Here is a 19,202-nt window from a genome sequence, read left to right on the forward strand (position 1 = left end):
GATGGCCCCCAACATAGACAAGGAAGCTGAGCACATCCGGGACAAAGCGAGGAAAGAACTTCTCGCATTACTTGAAGGAGTGAGCAGGGACACAGATGCCTCATCCTAGTATTTGCTGATCTCTTGCAGGTTCGTGGCAAGAAGAACCTTGTGATTGGAAAGGGCTTGACCGGAGCGCTGGGTCTGTTTGTCCAATTTACCCAGCTCAAGGAGTACGGCGTGGACAAAGTATTCGAGCTCGAAAATGGCAACACCGACTCCTCCCAGCGGAATATCGTCTACCTTGTTCACGGGGAGAAACCCAGCTTGGTACAGTCAGTAGCCGGTAAGTCCATGCAAGTCTATAGATTCGCCCCAGAATGGGGCCTACAAAGAGACTGCGCGGATTCTTCCTCTGTTCGGCGCTGGTCAGTCTAGCTCCTAAAATTGAGAAAACTATATGTTTATATCAGCATTTCCCAGTGTTGGAGACCTTTCATGATTCTTAGTCCATGCGAGGCATTATTACCACAGATGCTGACATTGTTCACCATAGAGCAAATCAAGAAACTGCAAAGAAATGGCTCTGTCGAGCATGAAATCTCCATTATCTGGGTTCCCAGGAGGACCCTCGTCTCCAACAAAATCCTGGAAGACGCAGGAGTCTTGGGCGACGTGAACATATCAGAGCTGCCCATCTTCTTCCATCCTTTGGAGGATGACATGCTATCTCTGGAGCTGGACGAAGCGTTCAACGACTTATACTTGGTACGTGCAAAGTGAGAGCGACCAATGTGCCACGTTTCCGCTAATTGGTTTCCATAGAGGCATGATCCGGGCCCGTTGTACCTTGCTTCCCGCGCACTTATGCAAATCCAGCAGCGACATGGGCTGTTTCCGCGTATCCTTGGAAAAGGTGACAATGCCAGGAGACTGGCCAACCTTCTGCTTCGTGCACGTAAGGAGCTGGACGCCGACGAAGCTGCTACTCGCTACACCAGCATGCCCAGCACCTCAATCGAACAGCTGATCATCATCGATCGCGATGTTGACTTCGCCACTCCAATGCTGACGCAGTTGACCTATGAAGGCTTGATCGATGAGCTGGTAGGTATAAAGCACAATAGGGCCGAAGTTGATTCCTCCATTGTTGGGGCTGCGCCTCAGCAGCGCCCTCAGGGCGGCTCCTCATCGGCATCAGCTCCAACGGCGGTCCGACAGGGGTTGAAGCGAAGGATCCAGCTGGATTCGTCGGATCCTCTGTTTCAGCAACTTCGTTCAGAGAATTTCGCTCTTATCGGTCCGCAATTGAACAAAATCGCTCGACGACTAGAGTCAGACTATGAAGGCCGTCATCAAGCGCGAGGCATCAACGAACTGCGAGAGTTTGTGAACAAATTGCCCACATTCCAACAAGAGCACCAGTCGTTGGCAGTCCATACCAATCTCGCTGATGATATGACCAAGCATACCCGTTCGGACACCTTCAACCGGGAGCTGGAAGTCCAACAGAACATTGCGGCTGGCACGGATCCAATCTACCAGCATGACACGATCGAGGAACTCATCGCTCGTGATGCACCACTCAGCACCATCCTGCGCCTCCTGTGCCTCGAGTCAGCCGTTGCCGGCGGCCTCCGTCCAAAAGACTTGGACTCGTTTCGACGCCAGATCCTCCATGCCTACGGCTTCCAGCATCTTCTCACCCTGGATGCCTTGGAGACGATGGAACTTCTTCAGCCTCGCTCTTCTGCGTCGGCCTTGCTCCTTCCTGTAGGGGGAGGGGGCGGTCAATCTGAAAAGGGGACGAAGACGAACTACGCATATTTGCGCAAAGAGCTTCGACTGATTATTGACGAGTATAACGAACAGGATCCCGAGGATATTGCATATGTCTACTCGGGCTATGCACCTCTGAGCGTCAGAATTGTGCAATGTGTGCTCCAGAAACAATACCTCCAATCCCTGCACAAATCCCCCTTACCGTTGACACCGTCCAGTATAGGCTGGACGGGCTTCGAGGATATTTTAAAGTCGGCAAAGGGCCCAACATTCACCCTCGCGCAGAAGCCTATAGATGAGAAGGCTGCCAAAGCCAAAGCCGCTCTTGCTGGTACAGGTGGTTGGAAGACGATCTTCGTGATGTTTCTAGGCGGCATCACGTTCGCGGAAGTTGCCGCTTTGAGGTTTATCGGGCGCAAGATGGCAGAATCTGGACAAAGAAGAAAGATTGTCATATGCACAACTGGCATAGTCAGTGGAAGAAGTATTATGGACGGAGTGATTGAGAGGTCCAATCTGGCTTCTGGCATTACTAGTACCGCATGAATGACTGAACCCTGCTGTTGGAGACCGACCTAGAACTTTGCAGACATGGCCTTGTCCCCTTGGCGTCGTTCCTCGCCAGGGAGACTGAATACTGCTTTAACACCAACATGATCCGTCACGTATCCCTTCTCGAGACCTCTTTTTTCGACCAAGGCCTTCTTGACATTGTCCTCTTCGACTTCGACACCGAGGCCAAATCTCTCGAACTTCTCACACCTCAATTGGCCACAGAAGTACAACTTGTCCATACGGGAGCAGCCAAATTTGTTCCTTTCCGCCACTGCCGCCATTTGGCCCCAGGTATATCCATCGTCGCTGTCCTCCTTTCCACCGAGAGTCAGATAGGCATCTTGGAGATTGTTGTCAGAGTGCAAAGTCCTGTCAAAGTCCTGGATGGCGTTGAGGTCTCCTCCCAGGACACTCCCGGCCACCGTCGGGTCATGCATGAACTTGGCAGCTGTGGCGAGCTGATGTGGCCGTTTTGGAGGATCGGCGATCAATGATTCAAGATGGGTGTTGCAAATCCGGACGACCCGGTTACCACCAAAATCCAAATCGACAAAAAGACCATCGCGTTCCATGACGGTCTGTTCGTAGTGGACCCGGAACACGGCGGCGATGGGCCAGATGTTCTTCGGAATGAGGGTGCAAGTGCCGTAGTGGCCGGATTCCCAATATTTGGAATCTATGTCGGTCAAATAGTAGTTGTCACGAACCCACTGCTGGGTTTGGATCAAGGCCAGATCGGATTCCAGCATTTCTTGTAGCATGACTATACATGGGCCGGAGCCAGACTTGACCTGCGACTCTAGTTCCTTGAGGGCGGCGCGCATCCTCTCATCTGGGAAAGGGAGCATGAAATCAATATTCCAAGAGAGCACGGTAAACTTTGAAGAGGGCACTGATCCAGAGGACGCGGCTTGATCCGGAAAAGTCTCCTTCCACGAAGCTGTTTCTGGAGAGAAGGAATAGTAGGGTTGATCATATCGCTCTCGTCGTTTCCAGGGGTGAGAGGTCTTCGCCTTGGACCGGATGAGTTCGATGATACTTTTGAGTGAATCGTCCATGTTGACACTTGAGGCAGGATATCTACTGCTAGTAGTGAATAGACAGTACCCGAGTCTCCCGAACAAACTAGTCGTCGGCTTCCGTGGAAAGGATGTTGGTCGCGGAGGACGCAATTGTAAGGTGGGATTTGCTTTCTGGAATAGTCCTCCCGTCCGCCTTAACGCCAGGACGATAGTTGCGCAAGTAGATTCCGTCTAGAAGATGCGGTAGACGAGCAAAGACAAACACTGTTCATAACTGTAGATGTGAGCAGTGTATGTTGTATTTTACAGTATGTCCTGCTGAATTCCCAGCTCGAGCCGGCGGCATCCAACCGAGGTTGCGTTGTCCTCATGTTCAAGTCGTTGGCCCTCAGGCGAGATCAAGTCCGCCAATCAGCGTCAGGTCAGGCTCAGCCTTGTATCAAATTTAATTATATACTTTCCAAGTGTACACAAACGCTGTAGTATGTTTGCTACCAACCTTCCATCACTGTCGGGTGCTAGGTGCACGGTCAATCGGCCCGAACCACCGATCATGTATAGCCCGATCAAATTCGGTTGTCCGTCTTGTCAGTTATGTCCGCGTCGCAAATTCAGTTGAATAACATTGGGGAGAAATTCATGGCAGACATTTCAGCGCAAGTTCGTGAGTCTCTATCACCGAGGTCGAGGTCAACAATGATCAAGCGGCCGCGACCAGTGATTTCGTGTCTGGAATGCAGAAGAAAGAAGCTGAAGTGCGACCGGACACATCCGTGCCGACAGTGTCTCAAGATCGGTCGTCCCGGGCGCTGCCAGTATCAAGACGGGCAAGAGCCGGAGCCCAACGCTGCACATTTGTCGGCCACAGGGCCCGCCTCTAAACGACGCAGTCTGGACCAGGAGTCATTGCGAGACACCACTGGCACAGGTGATGCCAGAGGAACGGGCGACGAATATGATGAGCATTTTGCCCAACGCCGCGGACAACACAGTGCTTCTCCCTCAGCAGCAGCGGGACGCGCGGTCGGAGTCATTAAGGACCTTCAACAACGGGTGGCAAAGCTGGAACAAGCGCTCCTAAGCCAGGACCAGCACCAGCTTCAACGCAGCGGAAGTGGACGGTCGATAGACCCCAATCAAGTGCCCACGCGGCCAAATGTCCTTGTCTCGGATAACTTGAGCAATGGTGCTGAGGAAGGTGGAAGCTCTTCTTCCCTAAGACCCCGTGCCGGTTCGCAATTCCCAGATGCATGTCTATTCTTGCAGAGGTTGCAGGACGGCCCAGAGGGTGCGGAGATGGTCAGTCTACGAAGTGAACTGAAGAGTCTACACGATGCCATCGCGACGACGAACCGGAGACGTGATAATGACCACCCACGTTCTACACCCGCGGCATTATCTCTGCCCAGGGACTCAGCGCATCAGTTGGCGTCGATGAGCGTCCAGTTCCCACCATTCGACGTATGCGAAAAGCTGGCGGTGCACTACTTCGACAATCTGGAGCACTGTTTTCGAATTCTGCACTGGCCCGAGTTCAGGACGCAGCTGGAAATATTCTCCACGCCCGGACAGGGTGATCAAAGCTGCAAGTTTGGCTTCGTTCCTCAGCTGGTAGGCGTGCTTGCCACAGCCTGCACGTTGGGCACACACCCGGAATGCGATGCCGGAGCGTCGTACCCGATCCTTCAACAGCCCATAGCCCTCAAATACATCCAAGATTTTCTGGCTAGTCTACCAGATCGACAGCGCTATTTGTTTCCGACACTGCAGGCCAAGATGCTGATGCTGATGCTACGATGGATGTCGGTGGACAAAATCGACGATCTGTTCCGGTTGAACGGAGAGATCCTCCGCGATGCCCTAGTGATGAAGCTGGACCAAGATCCGTCGACGGGAAACAACAACAACACAAGCATTTTCGAAGGCGAACTCCGCCGCCGCTGCTGGATGACCATTGTCGAATGCGACCTGATGCTTTGTATCCTGTGTAAACTACCCTGCATGGTCCCACCATATACGACGCAGCAACCGCGGAACGTCAATGACGACGAACTTTTCGAGGGCATGGATCGTCTTCCTCCTTCTCATCCTCTGGAAGAATGGACTGACGGCCTCTGCCAGTATGTTCTTGCACAATCGTTCCCCCGTCGTCTGGCCGCTTGCAAGCAGATGGACAGCAGCAGCGGTCATGTCATCGAGTTGAAAGACGTGCTTCTGCACACACGATACCTTGAACAAGTCCTTCGGGACCTCCCGCCGCCCCTGCGGTTCAGCTATACGGGCGACCGTGACAGCAAGACGCCTCCTCGCCTCATGGCCCGCATGGAGCTCGATATTAGTATCCGACGACCCTTGATGCATTTGTATTCACGATGTGCTGCTGCTGCCGGGGTGGATGATGATGACTCCTCTGACAACAGCGACAGTCTTATTCAGCAGACGCATGAAGCCCGCGCCGGATTCTTGCGCTCGTGTCTGATGCTCATCACTTTTCAAGATCTGTTTGATCCTCAATTCTCCGAAATCAATGTTCCCCGACCCAAAGGGTATTGGGATTTTTTCCACAATGTCTACCGTTGCGAGTTGGGTCAGGCTATCTTGGGACTTTGTCTGGAGATCAAAAGGTTGAGCTTGAGCTCGGCTGAGGAAGACAGAGACACACCAACCAACTCATTCACACCATTGAACAGTACAACCACTGCCGGGGGTACCAGTACTGGCACACAAACACCCCAATACTCCCGAGAAAGCATAATCGACTCTGTCAAAGACATCCTAGGCCCCATGAAACGTCGCCTCTTGCAGCATCAGCATGAACACCAGGACCAGGATCAGGGCGCCAAGGCCAACGCCATCGCAAACGCCAATGCCAACTTGAACAACTTCAGAGACATCATTTACTTGACTGTCGTTCTGACTTCTGTTCTGCCTCTATCCGCAGAACAAGAACAACAGGATATGCAAGTTCCAGAAGTTCAAATAGGTCCACCACATACCACTACTGCTGGCACAGCATCCTCGTCCTTGTCCTTGTCCAGTATTACTAGTAGGAGGCAGATGATGATCTACCGTGCCCTAAATGATTTTGTTCATGATTGCAGAGCTGAAATGGACCCAAGTCCAACTCAACGATCAGAACGTCCTGGAAATGACCCTCATCGGAGTCGGCGGCAGGAGGAAGAAGAAGAAGAGGAGCCTCAGATCAGTTCACGACGAACCCAGCAGCAGCAACAAAAGCCAACACCGACAGCTGTAAAATTTGATCCGACGTGGGCCGAGTTTCCTGATCTGGAGTTTTTGGATTGTTCTCCTTCTCCTTCTCCCTCGTCTCTTCCTCTCGTCGTTACTAGTTAGATGGTTAGAAAGATGGTAAACGTTGAACAGGAGGTCATCATATCACGACATGTCAATTCGTCTCTATCTATCTATCTTAGGTGTCCATCTATCCTGTCCATCCGTCCGCCTGTCTGCTGTGTACGTTGGTACGAACAAAATCCCCATCATCCATTTCCCGTGTCGAGTTACAAAAGGACAAAATGTCAAAATGTGCAGAGTCAGCCTGAGCCACTGACTGTAACAGGCTCAATATCCCCGGGCCGCACTCTATCCTGACGCTGGTAAAGAGATCTAGCAACTGCGTATGTATCTAAAGGCCAATATTGATGGCTCTTTGCAGTGTGTCTGTGTCTGCCTCAGTGATTTTGTGGCATTGTCATCAACACGGCCCTCTGTCGGACCATGCATCTCAAAATGTAGAACCAAACGCCGACGCCGACGCCTCTTGCCCTCTGAGTTTCTTCCACGTAGTGTATCGGACCAATGCTGTACGAATGTTTGCGAGACGCTTTTGCGCGACTCCCCCTTTTCTGCCGTATATATTCTTGACCCACTACTGGTGTTGATTTAATTCATGCTGAAAGCAAAATGTTCGTAAGAGCTGTGTGTGCCAGGAAACCAGCCCGATAGAGTAAGCTGGACGCCCTGTTTGTTGCTTCGGGTCACATCATAAACAAGCAAAAGAGAGTCTCTCGCGGTGACCTTGGCGCGGCTTTGCCTCATTCTCGGAAGGGAAATATTGCTCCCCATCCAAGGACCCGGTATGCTGTTCGCTTCGATAGAGACTTTGGCGCGACAAGTGCTGTCTTAGCCTCGTTCCACGAATTCAGTTGCCAGTGCCCGTTGGCCGCTTTCCCCACAAGCCCATGTACGACGGCGATGTGTCAACTGATACTGCTGAGGCGTTGTTCTGCTAACCAAAGTATTTCCTCAACGTTTCATAAATGACAAAGATGATGGCGGAGCTCGGGGCACTTCGGAAAACAGTGATGCCGCAGCCCCGATAGAAGCCTTTGAGGCCCTGCTCACGCCACAGGTCCTGAGCGGTGGACGCAAAAGTCATTTTCTTGACCGCGGCAATGTCGGCGGCGCTCGTTTGCATACGAGACTTGACCGTGTCGGCCGGGTAGAAGACAAAGTTGTAGGACATGCCGGCAGCGGCGCCGGCGCACATCTGCTGCCAAACCTTGACGTCCGTGACCTGCGACACAGATGGGTCGTACTTGACAAAAAGCGTCTTGACCCCCTCATACGAGCCAAACCAGGCCGCGGAGCCCCCTGTTTCCCGAATGAGGGTGCCCAACTGGCCATGCCAAAACCCGAGGATGCCCTGGGTGCGAAATACTGTCCTGATCAAGGCCAATGGCCCAGGAGGGCGAGCACTCGTGTGCGAGCCCAGGCTGGACGCTGAGGTGGGGACTTGCATCTTGCACTTGATCAACTCGATCGGAGTGAGCAGGAGGGACGTGAATGCACCAGAAGCAGCACCACAACCGACGAGATAAGGAAATGGCAGCTCGACTCGGCCGCCATTGTTCCGTTCCTCTCGGAGGGCGCGCAGAGACGGGCTGTTGGCCACGATGATGTCCTGGGCGATCCGATAGCTGAAGAACAACGAAGACGTCTCAATCGCCGCCCCAAGTAACGGCGCGCTGATTCCACGATACAGAGAGACCAGGGGGCCTTCGGGGGCTCGAAACGCCGCCGTAAAGGCATCGAGAGGTCCGCGGAACCGTTGGGCTCCAGACTCGGCGGACTGCGACTGCAGTCGCACCTTGATGGTGTCAAACGGGTATTCCACGAACTTGCCCAGTATTCCTGCTATTGACCCAAAAGTGATGTCCTTCAAAGCCTCGATGCTCTGGCGAGGAGGAGCGACTAGTTCTTCCGGCAACGATGTCGGTGCTGACGGGGTCGGCTTGTGGACCGCTGCCGGCTCGAGGCCGTCGACATTGGCCAACTCATTCGTGAAGGCTGCCATGCGTCTTGGGGTGGAAGAGAGACAAGGGGACAAGAAAACCCAATCCTGCTGCAAAAATCGAATGGTGTTATTCGTGGGACATGCTGCGGTACATGAGAAAGGGTTGGGTGCCTCTGGGACACTGGCGAGGAGAGGGGTCCCTTGTTGAAGACTCGAATTGATCGATCGAGGCGGTGTCGCGATGCAGTGCAGCGGTGGAGAATCGCGACGGAGTGTTTGCTCGACTTGGGCAGAATCTTAGCAGAAGCAGACCCAGAGTCAAGACTTCATCCTTCGACAGATGCTTGTGAATGGTGCGACAGTGGCCGCCAATGCATGCTAGAAATGCTTGACCAGCAAACTGCACCGATGTCGCGGGCGAGACACGAGATGTGATGTGTCTTGGGTCTTCTTTTTTTCCTTCCGGGCGCAAACTTCTGACTCGAGGGGTTGCATCAGACTCGGGACACTGAACGGCGGAGCGACCCGACGAGGTTTAGCCGGGTGCTACTGATGCCGCTAAGATAACGGTTTCATCCAGTAATCGGATATGATTAGATTAGATCGACAAAATTCTGTTTCTCCGGCTGGGACCACGGCAATACTGGAGGAATAGTACCACTCCGTTCCCAAGCATCGTGTTCCTGTGGTCTCGTATTCTTGTGGCCCTTCTTCATACGGCCTACCATATACCGGGCGAGACTATCCAGCAATGTCTGCGGCATCTCCGACTCCCCAGTCGAGCACCGCTACTTCGGCCACTGCGGCAACCGCTGACAAGCAAAAGACTGCGCAAAAGCCTGGCATGCGCGTCAATGGTACGCCCGGTTCAAAAGTACACGCCCAATCTTGACACTAACCGTAAGCTACAGGCAAAAACTGGCATGCTCCAAAGAAGCCGTTCCGCCCAACAGCGGGCCAGACGTCGTATGCCAAAAGGAAGGAACAAGATGCGATCAAACAAGCAATCAAGGCCAAAGAACAAGAGATGAAAGCCGAGAAGGAGGAGCAGAGAAATCAGCGAATCCAAGCCATCCGAGAGCGAAGAAAAGCCAAAGAAGAGAAAGAACGTTATGAAAAGATGGCCGAGAAGATGCACAAGAAATTGGTCGAGAGGAGGAAGCGGAGGGAGAAGAGGAACAAGTTGCTGAAGAGCTGATTGTTTTTGCCCTCAATCTTGTGCAATTGCAACGATATTGAATTAACCGTGCAACTACAACTCCTGCAGGCCATCACCTCAACCGACCTTTGCCAACTCCAAATGTCGAACCGGAAACAGCATTCCCACGCACCAGCCAGCTTTGTGGCACTCGCTGAGTGACTCCAGGAAATGAAGCACTTGGGAATATGCTTTGATGACCATGGGCTGGCTCATATTCAAAACGCCTTTTGGACACTACGAGGACAGGAACGCCGGGGACTTGCAGGGAGTGGATGGGCCATCCCTCGAAAAGGGGTGTACGCTCTAACATCTGCTTGTCCCCAGCTGAGCCGCAAAAAGACAACGTGAGATGAGTAGTCCTCGCTTTCACTCACGCAGATGCGACGACCCCTACAACGGTGCCGGTATTGGCGGCATAGGGAACCGAGAATCCGTTCCCAGTGAAAATGGATATCAGTCAGGTCCAATCCGCTCCAGCGAAACTAGGAGCTGGGGCACGGCACGCAAGAACACAGTCAGATCTCTCGGACTGGTATCTAGTGCAACACTCTCCTGTCCCGGTAGACCAGCCCGCAACAAACAAACGTCACGACCTAGCCTCGGAAAGGAAAGCAAAGAAGCAAAGAAGCAAAGAAGCCGAGTCCAGACATATATTGTCCCACTCCCTGCAGTCCCCAGGCCGGGGTTAGGAATACCATCTCATGAGTCAAGCAAGTTATCAAAGCGCAAAACCCGACGAAAGGAACATGTTTTCTAAGATCGTGTTTCTCGGCGGTGTGTCTGTCTCACGAACTGAACGGAATGTCGATGACAGAATTACCAATCTTCAGTTTTAGCGAAGAGAATGCGATCTCCAGACCACGCAGCTGCTCATTAATTCCTTCCTCCTCGAGATGCGCGAGCGTTGATCGCTGTGACATTCGTACCGGGTGATCATCATTACCGAAGTAATCTGGGTTGGGATTGTGCAATGCCCACGCAATGCTGATATGAAACGCGTGCGACTTGTCGTTGCCGGCCTTGATTTCTCTTTTCTCTTTTTGCCTCTGCTTTTTTTGAGTCCCTTCTCGAGACTGACGCTGATGCTGATGTTGTTGATGCTGATGCCCTCGTTTCGTCCCATCTTGCTCCTGTACCTCTTCTTGTTTCGTATCTTCTTCATACAAGGGTTGCAGCCCAAACCGCCTCGCGACCTCATTACACACGGCCAAAAGTGTGTTCAATTCATCGTTGTCCGGCCTACTGAGTTTCAACACGAGAAACCATCTTGACCCATCTTGATTCGCAACCCAATCGAGTCCCGTGACATGGACCGTGAACGGCTGAAGTCCGAGGCGACTCGAATTTCCAGAGCGGCAACCATCAGTAGTAGTAGTACTACTTCTTGTTGTCCTCAATTCGTCACAAAACCTTTCTTGAAATGCACTCTTTTGGTCCGTCCGCAAAACCAACGGCGCAGATAGACTGATGTGTAGAGGAAGGAGGGCACCTAGTTCCGAACGTAGGAAACTATGTAATTTGACCGAAGGTGTACCACCACCACTATCGGCAATGTCTCCAAGATTCCGTTGTTGTACTCGATCAATAACCCCATCCAAGATCTCAACTTGATCTCTCGACGGGGTCCATTCCAAAAACACGTGCGTCGGCCAGTTGCCGGCGACGTGCGGAATCTGTCTTTTGCGGCCGGCGTGTAAGGACGGGTCGTCCGCTGCAAAAGTTCTTACATTGGTGGCGTATAGTGATGCGAAAGACGGTGGGAGTGGTGGTGGAGAAGACGACTGTTTATGTTTGTGTTGCTGCTCGTCCACGCGACGGCGTTGAGTGGTACCGGAGACACCGTCGACATTGACAATCTCGTCAGCCTTGCGCTTCCGCTTGTTCGACACCCCTTCTTCATTCCTCCAGGTCTTGTTGCTGTCGTTTTCGCTTTCGGAGTTGCTGCTTTTAGAGTAATCCACCAGCATGATCTGGTTCTGGTTTGAACAGAACACTCGAGTAATCAAGGAAAGAAAGGAAGAAGAGTGCAGTGAAGCAAAGCTCCCGGGATCCGAATCGAACCTCGAAATTTAGAACAGTTCCGTCTATAGGTGATGATGGACTGTGGCCTGCCACCGTGCCGTTCCTTGTGAGGCGTGTGCTAGGTATTCAACATTCATTTCTAAAGAAAGAATAATAATAAGATAATAAGATCAGTACCAATAGGACCTTCAACGGCACGAAATTAAATTCAGCTCCCGAATCAATAGGGGATATTTATTACACTCGCGGATGGATGTGCAGCACGTCAAGAGAACTGTTGTATATTGTCTACCCTAACTATTTTAACAGGGCTAAGTCCCCGTGCAGCACGACCACCACCACATCGTCTTGTCTACTACTATAGCTTCAACCAGTACATAGACGACCCGAAACCAGGATATTACTGTAGTATCATGTGGTCAACGTGCGATATCGCACTTCATCAGACCGATAGAGCAAGGAAAACTTCAGCTTTTGGCCAGACAAGAGAGGCCTGGATTGTTGAAAGGTACAGTTATCAAGCGAGTGCACGCATACGAAACAACCAAACATGTATCCTCATTGCGCAATCCGAACTGCACTACCGAACGAGAGCGTGGTATCTCTATGAAATGAAGCCCACCAAAACGAAGGATATTGGGCTCGACCAGTCTTTCCGCTTCTTCAATCACATCACCATCACCATCCTAACTGGCATGACTCCTTACTTTCTACTCTCCATTTGTCCCGCGCCTGCTCGGACGCGGCAGCCAACATTGCACGATTGTTGTTATCGCATCCAATACATACACCATACTGTTTACGAAGCACACCTTTGGGCGCATACCGTCGTAGAATAAACTGGTGCTTTGACAAGGTCCTATCCTGGCTAGCGCTTGGATGAACCCAACTGAAAGGTTCCGGGTATCGATAGGATATCCATCTAGTCATCTTGGAAGAATCTGTAGTGCTCATTAGACTTGCTTTCCAGACTGCTTGAACAACAACAAATCATCACTTACCGCATAATGGCCTTGATGCCCCTTGACCCGAGACCATGGGGCGGATAGGCAATCCACAAAGGATCTGCGACAGCTCCCATCTTCTCTCTGAACTCCGACTTCCTCACCAGGTTGAACTGCTTCACAATGGCATCGTAGGTGGCTGACAACACCTTAACCTTGGCACCGCTCATATGATGCCCAGGAGTCAGATGAGCAGCGGCACCGCCGCCAAAAGTGACCGACTTAACACCAGCCTCTGCAGCAGCATTGAGAGCATGGGTAGTGAGGTATTCAATCGTGCCGGATGGGGCACCCGGGAAATCCAAGGTGTACTTGGCTTGCCAGCCGCGCTTAGGGGCAATTTCGCACATGACCGCAATACCGCAGAGGGCACCCTCTTTGTCCTCGGCAATGTAGAATCGCCTATGCTTCTCGTCTCGGAAGAGATCGATGTTGGAAAGATGAATCTGTGTACCCTTGCGGTTGGACAACCAATCCCTAACTCTGGCGTTTGCACGTTCCTTGATGCTCTCTGGAACGGGCTTCTTGGGATCGAGATCAATAATCTTGACACCCTCAGCTTGGGCCTTCCGGATTTTCCTGGCCACTTCTGGGTCGGATTCGGCGGTCTTCTTGTGCGGGTCGACTCGCTCTTCCGCGACACAAGAGAGCGTCTTCCAGCCAAGGCGTTCACCGAGGATTTCTTCCATCTCTGGACCGATCAGGATCCAGATGGGTTTCAGGTGAGTCTCTTTCTTGAGCCACTGAAGGAAAGCCACGACGATGCGGTAGTACTGGCTAGGGGCGCAGAGAGGGTCACCTGGCAAGATGGCATAATTGCCAACTGGCACGTAAGACACTGCGGCACCGGTGTCGGCGTGACGCCATATCTTGTACCTGGCATCGCCCCAAGAGGTGGCGGTTGCATCACCGTAGTTCGCAATCAGGTCGTAAAGATCAGGCATTTGGCGGTCCTCCGGTGCGACCTCGCGGCCGCGCTCTTTGCGCCAGATGGGGTTCAGGGTATCTGCTTCGGGATGACGAAGCTTGTCAACGACAGGCTTCAGTGGGAATGACTTGGGGTCTCTGTGGAACATCGAGGCCAGCCTGATGTTTCCGAGCTTGAGGATGAGCATCACAATACGTTCAAGACCGACACCACAGCCAGCGTGCGGTGGCGCACCCCATTTGAAGCCTTCCATGTACTCGGCCATGTCTTCAGGATCGATACCCACCAAACGCATGTTATCTTCTAGCATTTGTGCCTCGTGGATACGCTGCCCACCAGAGATGATTTCTTGCCCGCGAACAAAAACATCAAAAGAGTTTGTGTATCGTTCGTCATTTGCATCCGGCATGGTGTAGAAAGGTCGTGCTGATCTTGGGAATTTATCCAGGATATAGTAATCGGTCTTGTATTTCTCCTTCATAAGCTCACCGAGACGGATCTCGTCGCGAGTGGCAAGATCCTCAAGAGGCGAGATGGGCTCACCGTCCTCGTTCAGCCACCCAGATTCGTTAAGCATCTGTATGGCGTCCTTGAAAGGAATTCTTGGTGTTTCTTCGAGCCAGACCAAATCCTCACTAGGGAATTGCTCCTTGACGATATCGATTTCCCGACGGTATCGGGTATAGACCCCCTTGAAGATGTTCTTGAGAGTGTGGTCAATGACGTCCATCATCTCGTGGTAGTGCTCTTCAATAGCCATCTCCAAATCAAGACCCGTATACTCGGTCAAATGGCGATGGGTGTTGGAGTTCTCGGCCCGGAAGACAGCGCCAATCTCGTAAACTCTTTCAAAGTCGGATGCGATAGCCATCTGTTTGGCAAGTTGTGGGGACTGGGCAAGGAATGCTGGACGACCAAAGTAGTTGACTTTGAACACCGATGCACCAGACTCTGTAGCAGCACCTTGAAGCTTTGGAGTATGGATTTCCACAAAACGTAGTTCGTCGAGACTGGAGCGGAACAGGTTTCCCACGGCGGATTGGATGCGAAATATCGACTGGGAGGTGGCCGTGCGCAGATCCATGATACGGTTGTCCAGTCTGGTGCGATCGGGAATCAAAGCCTTCCGTCCCTCTGTTTTCTGATCGTCGTCAGAGATGGCCAACTCAGCCTCCTGGACAGAAAATGGGACTGGGAAAGTCAGTATCCAGTAAAGCGATGGTCAGAAACACTATAGTACATACCTGGTTCGGCTCGCTTGACAATTACATGCAGGTTGGTCACTTTGACCTCCATAGTGTGTATGGACGCCGACTTGACTGGTATCTCCGGCTTTTGAAGCACTCCCTTGACCAGCATAACATTACCAGTGCGCAAGTGCTCGGCCCAATGCACCATGAGGGCGGAGATCTTGCCTGGCTGCTCCAGTAGGACACCCTGAATGGTGCTGAGCTGTTGTCGAAAGATGAGGAAAACCAGCTTCGCACCCATCCTTCGGACATTGTGCAATCTACAGCGGAAAGTGATTTCTTGTCCCACCATCTCTTCCGTGATGGTGCTGATCTCGATGCGGTCGGTAGTGTGTCGAGTGGTGGATTGCATCAAAGGAAGATCGCCATAACGAGCCTTCATCTCTGCAGTCTCGGTCTTCGCAGCTTCTTCCAATCGTTGCTTCGACCGTTCGGAAGAGTCATCCCGGTGCTCCAGGCTCAACCTTGACCGCTGCTCATGCTTTTTTTGTTTGGCGAGGGCCCTTTTTTGTGCATTTTTGCTCAGTCCATCACTGTCGAAATCACTCAAGTCGGACTCATTGTCGCTGGAGGTATAATCCTTGTCGCCGAGATGCAAGAATTGCGCCAGCGAACGGCGGTGGGGACCCGGACTCTGGGACGAGACAGGAGAAAGCTCTGAACTGGCTCTAGGGGAGTCGCTCCCCTGAGTGTTGACCTTCTTCGACAACTTTCGAAGGACAGACATGTTGGCTGGGGCAGAACTGGTGATGACTCCTTCAGTGCTAAAGGGAATGCAGGTGTAGGGGGAGTTGGGTTTGTAGAGGCCGAGTATTAGGCCCTCAATGACGTGGGAGGTCAATCCAAACCGCGCAGATTTTGTACCCTCGCTATGGTGACGATGATTCCAATGACCAGCTGCTCTTCCCAAAGATTCTGATTGTCCGATTAAAGGCTGTTATGCGGACTTTCAATCACGCTCCTAGCCGGGACAATTTCGAACGATCTCTCGTTCTGAAGAGTTTTGCGAAGTGGTTCGGTGGAAGATAACCATACGGCGCTCAACGGGGTGGTCCTGGCTATGACGGGATGTCGCGGCTAAGGAAGATTTCGAGGCAACAGGTCGGTAACTCGAAGGGCCGACGATACCGAAGTCTTGGTCTGGTAAAGAACTGTTGCGCAACAACAGCAACAGCAAGAATGTCGGCCAGGCAGAAACAACCAACACTGGCAGAAGACGCAGGTGGGAGTGGCTGGAGGAAGCATTCGTCGGGAGGCTCGGGATGTCCGTGGGAGAGACCCGATATGCCCAGATAGTGCATCCTCGAGTTGGCCGTAGATCTGCGATAATCTGCTAATCTGCTTATTCAGGCGGGGCGTTGCGGGTGCTGCGGGCGCCTCGACCGGCCGGCCTCAGCTTCATTCATTATTAGTTACATGTCATGACTGAGGTATCGCCCATATTCAGTCCATATGCCTCTTTCAGACATATCGCATTATTGTGTCCATGGCTGAACTAACGATGCCAATCCGCGATAGATTGGCGCCTTGACCGTGGCCGGATCTTGTTGTGCAAAGCATATTTTTAGCGCTCGTATTAAAATGCGAGGTTGGGCACTGTCGTGGCCGTGATCACGTGTGCATACGCACAAAGGCTGAATAATTGGGGCTATATGTCATACCATGCCGCTTTAGAGTCACGGGATTTGCCCCGTGCACGAACCGTGCAACACCAACCCTGGAAGCAATTGCAGTCATCATGGTACTTGATAGAGCCCGAGATGGATGAGACGCAGTCGAGGTCAAACAGACACGACTGGCGGTGCAAGCGTTATGAACTTGAAGCCAAGATCGTGCCATCTACATAGCCCCGTGGAGACTCGCCTGATTACCACTTTGAATGTACAAGGTGCATGGTAAGCAGGTCTATTCCTCTCCTCAACGGACTCGAATTCCTCCGTCTGACCCTGCCTACCTGGTACTCACGTACTCAAGGGCTGACCGCTTACCGGAAGTATATGCATGCCTGACAAACAAACTACTGCACATGTGCTACTGCTTGGGCGTTTGTTGCCGTGATATCTTCAGGCGATTCTGAAACGTTTTAAAAAACTGGTAGAGAGTGACAGTAGCCCACAGCCACACTACGCGTCACCTCAAACACCTTCCAAATCCCTCTGTCAAGGGTCCTTGTCCTCGGGGCGACATTTCGCCGCAAGCGACGGACGCATACTACACTGTATATAACGTTGTAACACTCCAGAGTCACTATGTTTGTGGTAATCGTCGCGACAGGTGCTTAATCGGGCAGTTGGTCGTGAACCATTGGCACTCCTCCCAAGGCGCCTCCTGCAGTGATACTACATCATACCACCAGGACCCCTGCCCAGCGCGATTCCGAGTGGCATGTCTGCTCTATCAATTACCGCATCTTTCTCTCCCCTTCCCTCCTGCTATACCATTCTACAAAGCTGAACCAGATGCACTGTGCTACTTCGTCGTAGGTCAATCGGTCTCCTATACTCAATCAGCAAAGACACCATACCCGTACACTACCGGCGGTTACGTCCTCTCCTCGCGTACGGAGAATGCTCCTACAGTCATGGCCCAAACTTCCTCGACCATGAACAACTCCAGTTCGGAGGATTCCTATGACATGACGGAGGCGAAAGACTTCGCTCCCCCGTCGCAGAATGCCCCAACTTCCCAGAGTTCAAAGCCCGTGAGGATTACCTTCAATGATATCGACGGCTTCGAAAACGCATCCACCATCGATCCTCCTGAGAACCTGCTGGCGCAGGCGTTGTCCACCGAAACCGGTTCGAGCAGACCTCGTTCCATGTCCCACCACCTATCGAGCACAAAGGTTCCCTCGCGACGGTTGCTGAAGTTGAAAGCCAGATTCTGGAGAACACTGATGACGCTCGCGATGCGCTTCCACGATTATGCTCCACCTCGCTCACCCCGACCATCATTCAGACGCAAAATCCCCACTGACACCATACCGATCGAACTCTTCTTCTACCTCCCTCCAAGATACCACGAGACTCTCGCTAGAGACCCTGAGTTCCGCTTTCCCGCCGTTATCAATTTTCATGGAGGTGGCTTTTGCCTGGGGGACGCAAGAGACGATGCATACTGGGCTAGAATCGTGCTGGAACACACCAATGCCATCTTTGTGAGCGTCAATTACCGTCGCGCACCCGAACATCCTTTCCCCATACCGGTAGACGACTGCGTCGACTCGATTCTATATGTGGAGGAGCACGCCGCGGAACTGCACATAGACCCGTCCAATTTGGCCCTCTCTGGCTTTTCCGCCGGCGCCAACCTGGCTTTCAGCGCCCCGTTCCGGCTGGTATACCATCGCAATATGAACGCAGTCGACCGAAAGTCATCTCGGCCCAATACCTCCCACAGCGTCGAATCCGACCTGGAGGTCAACGACCGTTCAGGGCAGGACCATGAATCCCACCAATTCGTCACCCCGGTCCACTCGACTTCCAACTTGATCCGCCAACGGACAAACACACCACTACAAATCCGGGCCATCATAGCATGGTACCCTCTGCTGGACTGGACCATGTCACGAGCGCGGAAGATCCGCGAATCGCGCAATCCCAAAAAGTGTCTTCCCAAAACCTTTATCGACCTGTTCGACTTCTCCTATCTGCCCCCGCCGGACATTGCGGGCGATCACTGCAGCCCCTATGCCTCCCCGAGCCTTGCGCCGGACCACATGATTCGCGATGGCCTCCCTGAAGATATTCAGATGTGGCTCTGCGAGTGGGACATGCTGCTCCGGGAAGGTCAAGTTTTCGCCGACCGACTCGACCGTCTCGGCAAGAGGATCGACAGCAAATTAATCCCGCGCGTGCCTCATGCATGGGACAAGTCCCCCAATCCATTCCGGGACCAGAGGGCCATTGACATCTTGTATACCAAGTCGGCAGTGAACTTGAACAAGGTCTTCCAGGACAAGGAGGGATTCGGCCCGGCAAACTCCATGAGCTCTCTGCATCCTACGGATTCCATCATCGAGAGACAGCCTAGGAGGAGCATCGTTCTACCGATTTGAATATGGGGCGAATTCTTTATGGAATCATAAAAATACGTTTGTCGCAAGCGCGTCAAGGGCAGGCCCTGGCGTTTAGCTTCTTTACTCATGTCTGCTGCCCCTTCTTACTGCTTAAACGCACAGCTACGAGACGGGCATGGGATAC

At 52.4% G+C, this 19,202-nt stretch overlaps 8 protein-coding genes across 8 annotated transcripts; 4 read left to right on the forward strand and 4 right to left on the reverse strand.

The window, feature by feature from the left end:
* Position 1: 1 nt before the first annotated feature.
* Positions 2-2,307, forward strand: HMPREF1120_02108 (lysine-specific histone demethylase 1; the record flags this gene model as incomplete). The annotated part of the gene is made up of 4 exons (XM_009156141.1): positions 2-79; positions 130-325; positions 536-747; positions 805-2,307. 4 exons carry the CDS (start codon positions 2-4, stop codon positions 2,305-2,307), a joined length of 1,989 nt encoding a protein of 662 aa, XP_009154389.1.
* On the reverse strand, positions 1,679-3,783 carry HMPREF1120_02109 (uncharacterized protein). The gene has a single exon (XM_009156142.1). The coding sequence runs from the start codon at positions 3,372-3,374 to the stop codon at positions 2,337-2,339; it is 1,038 nt and encodes a 345-aa protein (XP_009154390.1). The 5' UTR covers positions 3,375-3,783; the 3' UTR covers positions 1,679-2,336.
* Positions 3,784-4,034: 251 nt separating this feature from the next.
* On the forward strand, positions 4,035-6,692 carry HMPREF1120_02110 (uncharacterized protein; the record flags this gene model as incomplete). The annotated part of the gene is made up of 1 exon (XM_009156143.1): positions 4,035-6,692. One exon carries the CDS (start codon positions 4,035-4,037, stop codon positions 6,690-6,692), a length of 2,658 nt encoding a protein of 885 aa, XP_009154391.1.
* A 34-nt stretch (positions 6,693-6,726) lies between these two features.
* HMPREF1120_02111 (MC family mitochondrial carrier protein) lies at positions 6,727-9,098 on the reverse strand. The gene has a single exon (XM_009156144.1). It carries the CDS (start codon positions 8,653-8,655, stop codon positions 7,588-7,590), a length of 1,068 nt encoding a protein of 355 aa, XP_009154392.1. The 5' UTR covers positions 8,656-9,098; the 3' UTR covers positions 6,727-7,587.
* Positions 9,099-9,346: 248 nt separating this feature from the next.
* On the forward strand, positions 9,347-9,793 carry HMPREF1120_02112 (uncharacterized protein; the record flags this gene model as incomplete). Its single annotated transcript, XM_009156145.1, has 2 exons — positions 9,347-9,452; positions 9,507-9,793. 2 exons carry the CDS (start codon positions 9,347-9,349, stop codon positions 9,791-9,793), a joined length of 393 nt encoding a protein of 130 aa, XP_009154393.1.
* Positions 9,794-9,974: 181 nt separating this feature from the next.
* Positions 9,975-12,074, reverse strand: HMPREF1120_02113 (uncharacterized protein). The gene has a single exon (XM_009156146.1). It carries the CDS (start codon positions 11,761-11,763, stop codon positions 10,582-10,584), a length of 1,182 nt encoding a protein of 393 aa, XP_009154394.1. The 5' UTR covers positions 11,764-12,074; the 3' UTR covers positions 9,975-10,581.
* A 278-nt stretch (positions 12,075-12,352) lies between these two features.
* On the reverse strand, positions 12,353-16,828 carry HMPREF1120_02114 (aspartyl-tRNA synthetase). Its single transcript, XM_009156147.1, has 3 exons — positions 14,995-16,828; positions 12,820-14,941; positions 12,353-12,759 (listed from the first exon to the last, which is right to left on the reverse strand). The coding sequence occupies exons 1-3, from the start codon at positions 15,725-15,727 to the stop codon at positions 12,741-12,743; spliced, it is 2,874 nt and encodes a 957-aa protein (XP_009154395.1). The 5' UTR covers positions 15,728-16,828; the 3' UTR covers positions 12,353-12,740.
* A 753-nt stretch (positions 16,829-17,581) lies between these two features.
* Positions 17,582-19,057, forward strand: HMPREF1120_02115 (lipase; the record flags this gene model as incomplete). The annotated part of the gene is made up of 1 exon (XM_009156148.1): positions 17,582-19,057. One exon carries the CDS (start codon positions 17,582-17,584, stop codon positions 19,055-19,057), a length of 1,476 nt encoding a protein of 491 aa, XP_009154396.1.
* Between the last annotated feature and the right edge of the window lie 145 nt (positions 19,058-19,202).

This window comes from Exophiala dermatitidis (assembly GCF_000230625.1).
Source record: "Exophiala dermatitidis NIH/UT8656 unplaced genomic scaffold supercont1.2, whole genome shotgun sequence".
Lineage (NCBI taxonomy): Eukaryota > Fungi > Ascomycota > Eurotiomycetes > Chaetothyriales > Herpotrichiellaceae > Exophiala > Exophiala dermatitidis.